The 13,960-nt window shown below is 38.8% G+C and overlaps 1 protein-coding gene across 2 annotated transcripts; it reads left to right on the forward strand.

Annotated features, from left to right (window-relative positions):
- Positions 1–224: 224 nt before the first annotated feature.
- Positions 225–12,531, forward strand: Msantd4 (Myb/SANT DNA binding domain containing 4 with coiled-coils). 2 transcript variants are annotated; one of them, XM_090319590.1, is made up of 3 exons: positions 225–329; positions 9,156–9,769; positions 10,383–12,531. In XM_090319590.1, the coding sequence occupies exons 2-3, from the start codon at positions 9,308–9,310 to the stop codon at positions 10,956–10,958; spliced, it is 1,038 nt and encodes a 345-aa protein (XP_090175716.1). In that variant the 5' UTR covers positions 225–329; positions 9,156–9,307; the 3' UTR covers positions 10,959–12,531. The 2 variants fall into 2 exon arrangements, with proteins under 2 accessions (XP_090175716.1, XP_090175717.1); XM_090319591.1 differs by lacking the exon at positions 225–329 and adding an exon at positions 481–670.
- The last annotated feature ends 1,429 nt before the right edge of the window (positions 12,532–13,960 follow it).

Here is a 13,960-nt window from a genome sequence, read left to right on the forward strand (position 1 = left end):
TCACAAGGGGGGGGGCGGTGTCCAGGGCATTAACCCGGAACCGGTTTGGGACTTGATTCCCATTGTGAGGCTTGGCCTGGGGCGGGCTCAAACCGAGAATGGTAAAACCTTCCAGACCAATAAATAACACCGCGTTCCATGAGCGGCATCCGTTCTAGCCAATAGGAGGAGGGAGAAGTTGGTGGGCGGGGAATCCGTGAAACATCTATTTTTTTCTTTTTTTTTTTCCTTTTTTTTTTTCTTTTTTCTTTTCTTTTCTTTTCTTTTTTTTTTTTTTTTAAACTGTCACCCTTAGGGGCGATCTTGCGGTGCTGCCGCGGGGGTCGCAGGTGAGTGGTCTGAGGGCTGGCGGAGGCCTGGAGGCCGGCGGTGGCCCGGCGGCTGGAGGGTGCTGGCCCCGCAGGGAGGGTCCGGGCGGGTGTGTGTGTGTGGGGGCCGTGGCCCGGGGTGGGGGGGGTGGGGTTCTCTGCGGGCTCGGCGGCCTCGCCGGAGGCCCGCGCTGAGGAGAACTGCCCCGCGCGGCCTCGCCCACCGGAGAGGCCGAAGACGGCCCGGGGCCTGCCGGAGCAGCCTGAGGGAAGTTTGTGGGCGCAGCCCCGGGGGCTCTCCTTGAATATTCCGTGAGGGGAATCCCGTGCGACCTCCACGGCGGACCCGTGGCGGCGGGGAGGTCAGCTGCGGGCCTCCCGCCACCGCCTGGGGGAGCGGGGGCTCCCGGGACTCTTCCCCAGGGGCGGGGGGGGTGCAGACGGGAAAGGGGTGGGGGGCTCCCCACGGGGGACCTCCCCACGGGGGACCACGGAGCAAACTTTTACATGTTTACCTTACCCCCCCCCCCTAGAAACCATGTGCTAGAGAATCCCGGGTCAGATCCAGGGGAGGGGGTACAGCCCCACGGCCCAGAAGATCCAGGGGGCGTCGAGGGAAGTTGAGGAGACGGGTGATGCTTTTTCTTCCCTTTTCTTTCTTTCCTTCCCCCTATTCCCGGCTTTCCTCCAGCCTCTGAATAGCTAGGACTTTTGATGCTCAACCGTCAGTCCTTGTTTTTAATGTTGCTCCACTATACTATAATTGGCGTTCCATCATCGTGACAAGAGGGCTGTAAGTGAACTGTTATTCCCGCTCGCAGCAGTATAGACTCATGGTGGGTCAGGAAAAGGGCTCTACTCTGTTCTTGGACATGGGTGGTCTATGAGTTTTTGAGGGTGCAACTATGGGGGGGGCAATGATAGCATCTGAAAGGTTGTCTTTGTACATTTTATGGAGTGTTACATCCTCCGCATCAAGAATGTCGCCTGTGCTTAGAACATTTTTAAAGAAATTATTGGAGAATGATAGCAGAAACAAAACAAAAACCCTTCAAGCTCCTGTTACATCCGTACCAAACTATAAGAGGGAGGCAGAAAGACAAACATTCCTAGAAAAATGGTTTTAAACAGTTAAGAGCTACCAACATCCATGCTGGAATTTTTCTTGCCCTTAGAAAAACGTCAGTGTTCTAGGCAAAAGGTTTTCATACCGTCAAGCTGACAGGGAAGCTAAGATGTGTTCCAGTATCAGTTTCATTGAGGCCAGCAATGTTCTCCAATGCATTTTGTCAACAAAAGAGTTCATTAGCTCTGCACACATCAATCACAAAGGGACACCACTCTGAAAACAAGAAGTATAAAGTTAGGAATGGTTTGGGGGAAAAGACCATGCAAATAATGGCAACTATCAATATCAAGTTTTAAAAACGCATTAAATAAGGTGTAGATAAAAGAACTGCTATTTCTGGCTTATATCAAGAAATTTATCACAATCACAATTATTAAATTGATCTCAGGTTTTAAGAGCAAAATCTGATGGTGATTCCTTCATAAATTAGGATTTTCTTAACTACAATCACTTTATTCTACATTTACATTTTGCTACAAATTATTACAGTAAGTGCAAGTAAACTGAATTATAAAATTGTGTGAACTTACACAATTGTATTTGTTCCTCTTAGTAATTTTCTTACCAAGGCATGGGAACTCATTAAGGTATACGATCTTGAGCTAGTCTTCTAGCTTTTCCTGATAATTCTTTATTTTACTTCTGTTCCTTATTAGTGTATTTGTTATATATGAATATTAATTCAAATATTAATTTCTTCTCAAAAGCTTTCCTGATCCCATCAAAGATTTTTCCTTGCTCACAGTCAAGATATTTTATTAGTACTTTTTTTATTGTATCTCTTACTAGTAGCATTTTTTTTATTGTACCTCTTACTAGTAGCATTATTTATCGAGTTAAGAAAGAGTTGCTGCTGCTGCACCCAGATACTGTATTTAAGGGGTAAAGATAATAACTGACTTTTGTTGAGAGCTTACTGTATCTTAGTTATTATAAGATTATTGGATTATCTCTTAATCCTTAAACATGAATGTTATTCTATATCTTATCTATAGATGAGTAAACAAAAAGTTAATTTGCTTAAGAATTAGCATACAAACCTAGTTTGTATTTAAAACCTTCAGGTTACAAGACTCCATTACATTTTTTTAATTTGCATTTCTCTATGCATCTGTGTTTTACTAGGTTATAAATTATTTGATAGCAGGAGTAATATATTCGTCTTTAATCTCTTTCGTTCCTAATGTAAAGTAAGTGATTCTAATCCAGCTAGTAAAAATGCAGAGTAAGGATTTCACACATAAATAATGGAAACAGTAAAGGTACCTTGGGGCAGGAGAAGGATGAGGCCTTAAGACAAAAGGGTATAAGAGTCCACCCTTGAGATGGATTCACTAATGCAACATTGTGTGTTTTTAAAAAATAACAGTAGTGAACTGCAGACCTACTGCCCAACTGAAATATAAATGCCACTGTTATGATTCTTCTGTTTCCTTTTGTCAAAATTATTTAATCTTGGCTTTGATGCAATAATAGCAAGCTCTTAACAGTGTTTGGTGTATTCTGGGTACCACTGTGTAGTTTACTAAATATTTTATAATATTTCTGTGAAGTAATTTTCTCATTTTACAAATGAGTTTGCACATAGGGAGGTTCTCTAAAGCCATGGTTAGGAAATAGCAAAACCAGAATTCCCTGTAGTGTCTGACTCTAGAACTGGGTCTGGTCCCAATCACTACACACAATGTTGGTGTTGTTTGTTTGCCTTTCAGCATTTATTTATTTATTTTTATTAACTAGTTATACCACGGGGGTTCAATTCCAGATGTCAGTTTATGAGTACCCTGCATTTTGATCAATGCCACTCTTTCCATTGTTCTTCCCATTTTCCCCCCATGCTATCCCTACCTTCAAGTTACATAGTTCAGGTGTTACATAACGTACCTTGAATATCATGACTGCATTTTCTCACCCTTTCTTCCTTTGCTTACCTCCCACTTATTGCCCTCCCTCCCACTCTCAGCTTCTTGATACTCATTTTGTTAAATGGCTTGTTAGTTGTTTGTTGTCACACCATTGGATCCCTAAGTATGTAATTCTTTATTCAATTTGTGTATAAAATACATATAACCCTGTATATGTTATCATATATCTTTTTATTTTAGATCTAACTTCCACATATGAGCAAAAACATTTTTTTCCTAGGGTTATCTATTTCCCTGCAAATGACATAATATTCTTTCTGATAGATGAGTAAAATTCCATTGTGTGTGTGTGTGTATGTGTGTGTGTGTGTGTATCACATTTTCTTGATTAACTTACCAGTTGTAGAGCATCTGGGCCATTTCCATGGTTTAGCTATTGTGAATAGTGAAGCAATTAATATGGATTTGCAAGTATCTTTACTATATTCTAGCTTGTAATATTCTGGGTAGATGCCCAAGAGTGGTTTTGCTAGATTGTAGGGTAGTTCAATGTTGAATATCTTGAAGAATTTCTAAACTGCCTTCCAAAGTTGTTACACTACTTTATGTTCCCACCAACAGTGTAATAGAGTTTCTTCCCCCTACCTGTTCCTTACATCCCTGCCAGCATTTGTTGTTCATATTCTTGGTGGTAGCTAATCTTACTGAGGTGAGGTGGACTTTCTGTGTTGTTTTGATTTGTATTTCCCATATGGTCAGGGATGTTGAGCATTTACTCATGTGTTTATTGGTCATTCTTGCTGTTGCTGCTTCTGAGAAGTCTCTAGCTCCTTTGCCCACTTATTGCATTATCGATATTTTTGGAAGGGTGGTTAGTTTCTTGAACTCCTTATATATTTTAAGTATTAGACCCTGTCAGTTATATAGCTGGTGAAGATCTCCCATTCCCTAGGCTGCTTGAAGTGCTGGGGTTAGGGCCTCACTCTTGTAGGGGCAGGTGCTCCACCAGTTGAGCCACACCTTCATCGCTTTTTGGTCTAGTTATTATTTTTTTTTCAGGAAAGCTATCACATTTTTGCTTGGGAGAGGCCTCAGACCATAATCCTCCTACCTATTCCTTCCTCATAGATGGGATTCAACAAGCATGTTCTCAGTGTGTTTGTTGAGATGGGATGGGGGATAGGGGAATGCCTTAATTTTTGCCTAGTCTGACCTAAAACTATGATTCTCCTTTTTTTCTTTTTTCTTTCTTTCTTTTGTCTTTTCTTTCATTCTTTTTTTTTTTTTTTTTTTTTTTTTTTTTTTGCCAGTCCTGGGCTTGAGCTCAGTACATGAGCACTGTCCTTGGACTTTCTCAAGGCTAGAGCTCTACCACTTGAGCCTCAGCACCACTTCTAGCTTTTTTTTTCTATGTATGTGGTATCAAGGAATTGAACCCGGGTCTTCATGCATGCTTGGCAAGCACTCTACCACTAGACTAAACTCCCAGCCCTGATTCTCCCATTATTAAATAGCTAGGCTTATAGGTATTTATGTACCACCATGCTTAGCCCTCTTATTCACTGCCTCTATAATGGCGTTTTAAATTATAAATATTTTTCTTATATTCTATTGAAAAAAATTATATTCAAATCCCTAGGATACTATAGAACATTCTGCCACTGACTGTGTATTCCAATACAGTGGATTTTAATATGTCGTGATAGGTCTTTTGAGAAAATTTGAAGGTCCATTTTAGAAATATTTTGCTTGAAGTTCTTTCTGTGTTTGTGAGATTGACAAGCATTATTTCAATCTTCATTTTCTGTGTTTAGAATTTTTATTTCCCTCTGACTTCTATTTTAGTAGCAAATGGCCAATCAGGAGATGGTTATTCCACATGAGTGAGTAGAAATAAGAAAACATGGTGATGGCATATTTTTATGCAGTTAGTAGAGCAAAAATGACTGGGAGCTAAAAAATACAAAACAATGGAATAAAAAGTTTACAGAAATAGTAATGAAAATGACATTCTTAAAGTTTGGAAATAAAGAGCTAATATCTACTTATAACTCTTAAAAGAGAGAACTCAAGCAATAATAGAAAGTGATTTTTGAGTATCATCTTCCAATTAAATTTAGCTTCACTGGTTGAATTTTTTTTTTTTTTTTTTGCCATACCTGGGCTTGAGCTCAGGGCTTGAGCACTGTCCTTGGACTTTCTCAAGGCTAGCACTTTACCACTTGAGCCTCAGCACCACTTCTGGCTTTTTTCTATGTATGTGGGGTACTGAGGAGTCGAACCCGGGTCTTCGTGCATGCTAGGCAAGCACTGTACCACTAGGCCAAACTCCCGGCCCACTGGTTGAATTTTTGCATTGGTTGAAGATGCTATTGTGATATGTCAGAGGAATATTTTTATAAATTTTAATTTGTCAGAAATTAAAGTGTTTGAGAATAAATGTGTATGGCAAGATACACTGGCACAAAACATTTTAAAGAAAAAATATCTTAAAGAGTTTTATTGGAGCCATTCATGATTCAGGGATGATTACATAATTATAGCAAAGAAAATACTTCATTGATTATAGTTATATGGTGGCTTTATTTGGTCCATCCTACAGGAAAGTACCTAGTTATCTAAGTATAAATTTGTTGATTACTTCTGAATTACTTTCTATTTTTCTTCTTTATTTTTTGGCCAGTCCTGGGGCTTGAACTCAGAGGCTGGGAGCTGTCCCTGAGTTTCTTTTACTAAAGGATAGCACTGTACCACTTGAGCCACAGCACCACTTTGAATTTTCTCTTAGTAGTTTATTAAAGAGTCTCACAGACTTTCTTGCCTAGGCTGGCTTGGAACTGTGTTCCTCAGATCACAGCCTCCTGAGCAGGTAGAACAATTGACACTCAGCTAAGTCTTATTTTTCTTTAATACAGCATTTATAAGAACTAGCCAAAGTTGTTTTGTTTTGCTCCTATTTGCAAGTCAAACAAGATTAAGAATTTTTATGAAGTCTGTGTGTGTGTGTGTGTGTGTGTGTGTGTGTATGTGTGTGTGTTCCTGTTAGAGATTCGTTAGGTCTGATTTCTTATTTTAAGATTTTCCTTATTATGTGATGGGGAATTTTGGTTAAGTCTCTGAGGAAATTTCTGCCTATGTATGGAATTTCTTCCACATAGATACAAATCTGTCTACTCCTTTTGAAAATCTGCTAGAGAAGTTACCACAGCAGCATTCCTAAAATTTAGGTCTCAGAAGCTGCTAGTAAGGTTGAGGTATATACAACATAATAGAACTGGATATATGTCCTGCCTCTTCAATAGCTGTGCTTTGTGCAAATTAATCTCTCATTTTTCTTTTATAAATAGCCTGGCATATCTAATTTAGTTCTGTGGTGGATAACAAATGACAGGATTTGGAACTTGGTATTATTCTTTTTGTTGCTGGAAAAGTTTATCAGTGATAGCCCTGGAAAAGATCTTAGCAGTCTCATGACATCATGTCATTTTATAGGTCCATATAAGCAATTATTGAGCACATTTGAAGTCAGAAAACATAGTATATATATATATATATCTTACTCTTTATGGCCCCTTGTTTTCTACTACATACTTTTTTTTCTTTTTTTTTTTATTGTAATTAGTAAAAGGGTTACATGATATTTGCCAGATAGAAGGTGCATTAATTCACATACATTGATACCCTTTCACATGTCTTGGTACCCGTTTCCCTCCCCCCCACACCCCCCACCCGTCTTGGTTTTCCCCCCTTCCCTATCAAATTTCAAATATCCAAATACAAATAAATTCAATATATCAGATAACAAAGTGAGATACTATACCAATATGAGATAACCAAGATAGTGAAACAAAAGCCATATAATGAATGATTGTTGTCCTTAATGTACTATGTTGTCTCTCATCTCCTTTGCTGTCCCTTGGTTATCTACTACATACTTTTAAAATCTCTTTTCTAACTAAAAGATATTTTCTAGCCTTTGTCTCAATTTTATCCTGGTTGAGTAATATTGATAAAATGCTCTATGCTATACTGTGCAAGACATTGGAACTTTTTCAGCCAATGATCTCATTTTCAGCTTTGAAGAGAAAATTAAATTCTTGCTTGGGACTCAACAGTTTTTCTTCCCTACTATATCTTTTCATAATGTGAAGGCCAAAAGGTAGAAAAACATTTCCCAGTTTCATTGCAATGAGGATTTTAAGTGTGATTCATAATATACCAATTATATGCATTATGGAAGACTTGAAATCAAAGTAGCCATGAGAAGCAGCTGTATGTATTTTACTGATGTGGGCCTAGCACAGAGATTTTCCAACTTTAGCATACATTTAGCAGTCGTGTATGGGTTTCTTCAGACATACATTGCTAGATCCTACCCCATTTAACAAGTCTCACATATACTCTTTGATAATCCTATAACATAAACATTGCCTGAAAGTTGGAAACATTCTGTTTTGCATTCTCATTCAGGGTCTCTGTTGAAATTTTAGCATAGTTTCTAAAACTTTGTTTCTATGTGACTGCAAGTATTTATAATAACTTGCTAATATCACAGTCTTCTGCAGTTAAGGTAGCTCAGAACATTGTTAATTACTGCTAAATAAATCATCTAAAGAAAAGCAAATAAGTAAAAGCATTAATTAGAAACAACTATACCTTACAACTTGATTTTATGTCATATTAGGAGCTTTTTTTTTTTTTTGAGGTGGAAAAACATGTACTTCACATGCCTACCTTAAATTCACGTCTTTCCCAAGAGCCTCTGATTGGTGAACTCTCATACAGACCCAGCATCTTCATTGCCTTGGAACTAGGAAATGGTTTCCTATTATCCAGCCATTCCATTATGGGAAAATACATTAGGAAGGTTGGAATAAATACTGAGTCATGAGTCAGTAATTTGACTTTTTTCCTTGTGGGAGAAAATGAGATCATCTACAGTAAATAGATGTGATGTCTACAGGAGGAAGAATTTCAGTAGTAAACCAGGAAATGTACACTGGTGAAGGATGGCTGAGGAAAATCCTTGCCATGTTAAATTGTGTCTCTATTATATTTTTGTCATTTCAGAAGACTTTTGCTCTATACTTAAGGTTTCTATATTGATTTAATATAAAAATAAGTTTTATGAAGTAGTAAAATATAGGCAATTGTCATTTCTTTGAACAGACTTAAACTAGTTTCTGTGTTTTAATTTTATACATCGGTCTTGTATATTCTTATATACCATTATTCTACATATAGTCTATTTTTTTGTTTCAATATCTGTAATATGCTCATCATGGATTAGAAGCTGTGCTGGGTCCTGGGCAGGAGATGGTGAGCCAAACATACTTGGCTTCATGGTGAAACATTTTTGAATGTCTCTTTATACCCTAATCATTGTTAGCAATGGGTAACATTTAGGAAAACCACAATAGACTATGCTAGAGGAACTTGGCTTGTCAGAAAAGCTTCACTGAGAAACAGATGGTTATTCTTTGGATTAAAAGATGAGTAGGAATCAAGTGGGTCAAGAAGCTATCAGTTTGTTTTCTAGACAGAGAGACCAGTAAAGACAGGTTCAAGAATTTATCAGGACAGGTGACCCAAGGAGGCCAGTATAAGAGTACAACCTGTGGGAGAGGGAGCTGTAACAACAGAGTGTGCCAATGAAGAACCTTTGCAGTGTTCCCATTGAAAAGAAAAAATGGCAGCTTGAAGTCTGGTGGTGCTGGCAAATATAGAGATGTCGAATTTGAGCCCTATTAGAGGGTTTTTTTCTTTTGTAAAACTTATAAGGCTTATTGGGGTAAAGTATGCTACAGAAGTTGCAAGTTGATTGAATGATCCTATTTTACTTTTTCCATTTAGGAATTATCCAGCCTGCCTCCCCTACTGGATGAGTGAACGACGGTGACCGGAGCCAGGGCCGGCAAGGGTTGTACATCGTTTTTGTGTTTTGTAGCACTCTTGAGATTCTCTGTTCATCTTTTCCTGGTATATTGCATTGAAATTATAAAAATATGAAGCAGTTAAAGAGAAAAAGGAAAAGCAATTTTAGTGTTCAAGAAACGCAAACCCTTTTGAAAGAAATTACCAAAAGGAAAGAAGTCATTTTTTCCAAGCAGCTCAACACAACGATAAACGTGATGAAGCGCATGGCCTGGGAGGAGATTGCGCAGTGTGTGAACGCCGTGGGCGAGGGTGAGCAGAGGACAGGGACAGAAGTGAAGAGGAGGTACCTCGACTGGAGAGCGCTTATGAAGAGGAAGAGGATGAAGGCAAACATTAAATTGGTGGGTTCAGGGTTTCCCCTGCCCACATCAGACTTAGACGACTCTCTCACTGAAGAGATAGACGAGAAGATTGCCTTCCGAAATGATGCCAATTTTGACTGGCAGAATGTGGCAGATTTTAGAGATGCAGGTGGATCCTTAACAGAGGTCAAAGTGGAAGAGGAAGAAAGGGATCCCCAGAGTCCTGAGGTAAGTATTAGCCTGTGACATTTAATTCATTTGCAGTTCTGATGTGGAAGCTCATAGTCCAGACCCAGTTTGCAAGTTTTTATTGTTGTTGTTTGTTTTGTTCTTAGAATTTTTTTTGGGGGGGGGGGTTGGTTTGTTTTTGTTTTTTTGCCATTCCTGAGGCTTGAACTCTGGGCCTGGGTGCTGTCTCTGGGCTCTTTTTGCTCAAAGCTAGCACCCTTCCACTTGAGCTACAGCTAGTGGCTTTTTCTGTGATTAGTTGGAGATAAGAGTCTCACAGACTTTCCTGCCTGGGCTTCAAACTGTGATCCTCAGATCGGAACCTCCTCTGGAGCTATGACTATAGGCAATGTCACCAATGCACAGCAATGTTTGCTGATTTTTATGCCTACTTAAAGGTAGCATATCACAAGATCATTCTGTTTTCTTTTCCACTTAATTATATCAATTGTCATGTATTGGTGACAACAGGTAGTTCATGTAAATGTTTTACATAATTCAAATGAACTGTGTGTGCTGAAACAATACTGAAAAGCCCTTAAGAGACATTTGGACATATTGAAATCACGAAGTAGAAATAAATACTAAAAGCTACTTTCCCCTTCTCTCATAGTTTGAGATCGAAGAGGAGGAAGAAATGTTGTCATCTGTCATACCAGATTCCAGAAGGGAAACAGAGCTTCCCGATTTCCCCCACATCGATGAGTTTTTCACCCTTAATTCAACGCCATCCAGATCTGCTTATGATGAGCCCCATGTGCTGGTCAACATAGAGAAACAGAAACTAGAGGTGGAAAAACGCCGCCTAGATATAGAGGCGGAAAGACTGCAGGTAGAAAAGGAACGCCTGCAGATAGAGAAAGAGCGGCTGCGGCACTTGGATCTGGAGCACGAGCGTCTTCAGCTGGAGAAGGAGCGGCTGCAGATTGAGAGAGAGAAGCTGCGGCTGCAGATAGTCAGTTCTGAGAAACCATCTGTGGAAAATGAACTTGGCCAGGGTGAGAAGTCCATACTTCAGCCACAGGACATAGAAACCGAGAAGCTGAAACTTGAGCGCGAGCGCTTGCAGCTGGAAAAGGATCGACTGCAGTTTTTGAAGTTTGAGTCGGAGAAGCTTCAGATCGAAAAGGAACGCCTACAAGTGGAGAAAGAGAGACTTCGAATTCAGAAGGAAGGACACTTGCAGTGATTTTTTTTTTAAGTTTTCATTTAGTTAATGTTTATAAACTGTAGGTGTTTCTCCTATCAGGTGACATAAAGTAGTTGTTGGATTGTCTGTGTTTTTCTTTTTCTTCCTGTCTTCCTGTCAGTGTTTTCAGTAGAGAAAAGATAGTTGTATGTGGGTAATTGTATGATTAAGTAGTAGATTATAGAAGCACTCTGTGCCCAAGCATTAAACAGAATAGCCGAGTATTGTTGTGCTAATCTCTTTACATTAGTAATATTACACATAGTCTTGTGCTATCTGTACACCCAGAATTTACAATTACGTCTATGTAAGTTTCTAGTCTAGTGGTTCTCAATGTCTTTTGGCCCTCAAAAGACATTTGCAATGTCTAGAGACATTTTGGTTGGGGTAGGGGGAGAGGGGAGCAGCTGTGACTGTCATCTAGGAGGTAGAAGCCACCAATGCTGCTATCATGTGATATGTAATATGTGTGTAACATAGTGAAGAATTACACAACCAAAATGTCATTAGTGCTGAGTTTGAGAAACCCTATCCTAGCCTGTGTACCGCTTTAGCTATGTTTTATAGTTTTAGAAAATGAAACCTCAGATATTTATGTGGGTAGATACTTAACTGACCAAAAATCCACTTTAACTATGAAACATAACTGTGTAGTATGTTAGAAATAGGAACTAATGAGGATTATAGATATTTTATTCCCATGTTTCCATCTATAAGTAGTCTGAGATTCAGAAAACTGTACAGGGAACATTTTAGATTGCCTAAAGTGGGCCACTTTGAAAAGTAGTAGTTCATCTATTGATGCTTTAGAAGCAAAGCGCAATTTGCAAGCTTTAGTTCCCTGTCTTCTTTGAGTCTATTGTCTTAGTTTGAATACAGAATGTGTCATTTCAGTCATGTGTTGAATCTTCTGTAAAAGAATGACAGGAGGTAGACAATGTACCAGTAAAATAATACCAGTAGTCAGTGAGCTCCAGCCCATTGAGTGGTTGGTTGACTTTTAAAGTAAATACTAGCTCTTTGGGAGTGGGAGGTGGGTGAGATGAAGCAATGGTAGTAGCTCTGTTATAGAAGCACTTGTCATGCACTATTTATCCTGTGCAACAGTTCTGAAGAATAGTTGTTATTCCTGCATTTGAAGCTCAGAGAAGTCACACAGTAAGTAAATGGTCTATCTTTGTTATCGCAGAATAGTTTTGTCTTTGTACCTCCCTGAGGAACAAAGTTTGTGATGTCAGTCCCTTTAGAATTCTGAAGCCAAGGCCAACCTGGTGGTTTGCCTTTAGGGCAGTTTCTCTCCAGGCACAGTGATTCTGATGCACACTGAAGTTGAAAATGGCTACACGAGTTCACTTTGTGTTTTCTGATTTCCAGGGCTGATAAGTAGCTTTAATATTTCTCTTGTCATACTATCTTGATTTTGTGTTTGTTCCTTATTAATTTAAGAATGGTTTGAAATCATGGTGATATTCAAGTATGAGTATGAAAAGGAAATTTCTGCTAACTTAACCTTAATTTTGAAATAGTGTTATTTTTCTATTACTATAATAAATGCTTCTACCATAGAAATAAATTCTCCTATACTGTCTCTCTGGAAGATTCTTATTTCAAGTGATATATTCAGGGTAAAGATCACTACAAAGCCTGGGAGAAAATGCTATTGTAGTGAATGGGGTCAGGGGCACTAACACGCAAGGCTTTGAATTACATGTCTCCTATACATTACTTATTTCCTTCTCAAAACAACCCTCGAGCCAACTCATCCTTACTTTTATAGGGGGAAGAAAAGCGTCTTCAATTTAATAGAACTTCTAAAAAAGACTCATTTACCAATACTGACTCAAGATTTTTAGCGCATAAGCTCTAAAGAGCGAAGGTAATAAAAGTTTAGGTATCACTCTAAGAATTATGTAGTTCTGACATTTGCCGCTGGTAGGTACTATTTAACTGGCCCTTCCATTTGATTTCCTCACTTGTCAAATGACCATACCTGCTCTGAGCTGGTTTGCTCTGTAGTTTAAGAATGATGTATGTAAAGGATATAAGCCATAAAGTTCTATAACCAGATGGATGTGAGATTTGTAGATTTTAAGTTCCTACAGAAAGAATGAAGATGGCCGATTATTCATTTTAGATACAGTACCCTTGGATTTTTGGAAATGAGGAAAAGGAAAAGAAAGAAAAAGAAACCTAATGCCTTCAGAGCCATGGTTGTGTTCAGATTTGCTGGGCGGTTCTATTTCTGGGGTTAGCTGGGCATTGGGTAGGTCAGTAGAAAGTAGACTGAGCTCTCATCATGGCATTTGATCCTCTAAGTAGATATATTTCAATATGAAGCCACAGAAAAAGCAGAGGAGCTCAATATATCCTTAGGCCTAATGCTCCCACTGTGCTATATTGGCTAAAGTTAATCATACGGCACACTGTAGTCAAAGGGGGAGCAAACAGTTTACCTGTGATAAGACTAACTGTGAAGCTTTGTAAAAGAGGGGTACAAGGAAGGTGAGTAGTCCTGACCAATTTTGCAACCAATCTACTGTACCAACATTCTAGTTGACTTGGGATGTCTGATTATATGAATGGTATGATTGTCTGGTCAGATTAACATTGGTCCTGGTTAGAAATGCACTGATACGAACTTTGAATTACCACTCTGGTTGCAGGGAACTTCTTTCCTTTGGTTAAAAGTCTGATTTGGAAGGAAGTGCGGCTATACACTTGCAGAAAGAGATGTCTCATGTTATCTCAGGTCTTTCTAAATTTAATGTGCAGTTTTTGTACCTGAAAAGAATTCTATTTCACTTCTTTTCTTTTTTTTCATTTTACTTTACCTTGTTTCTCTCTCTTCATTCTTCTACCTCTTCATGTTTTGTTATCTTTAATCCAAATATAAAGGCAGTCCACATTTCTTCCAGAATATTTTGAGTTAATAGCTGTCTTCCTAAGTACCCTAGCCTTAACATATATTTGTCTCAACTCTATATGATTTTTTACCTGTGTTG

Source organism: Megascapheus bottae, chromosome 27, assembly GCF_031878675.1.
Source record: "Megascapheus bottae isolate mThoBot1 chromosome 27, mThoBot2.hap1, whole genome shotgun sequence".
NCBI lineage: Eukaryota > Metazoa > Chordata > Mammalia > Rodentia > Geomyidae > Megascapheus > Megascapheus bottae.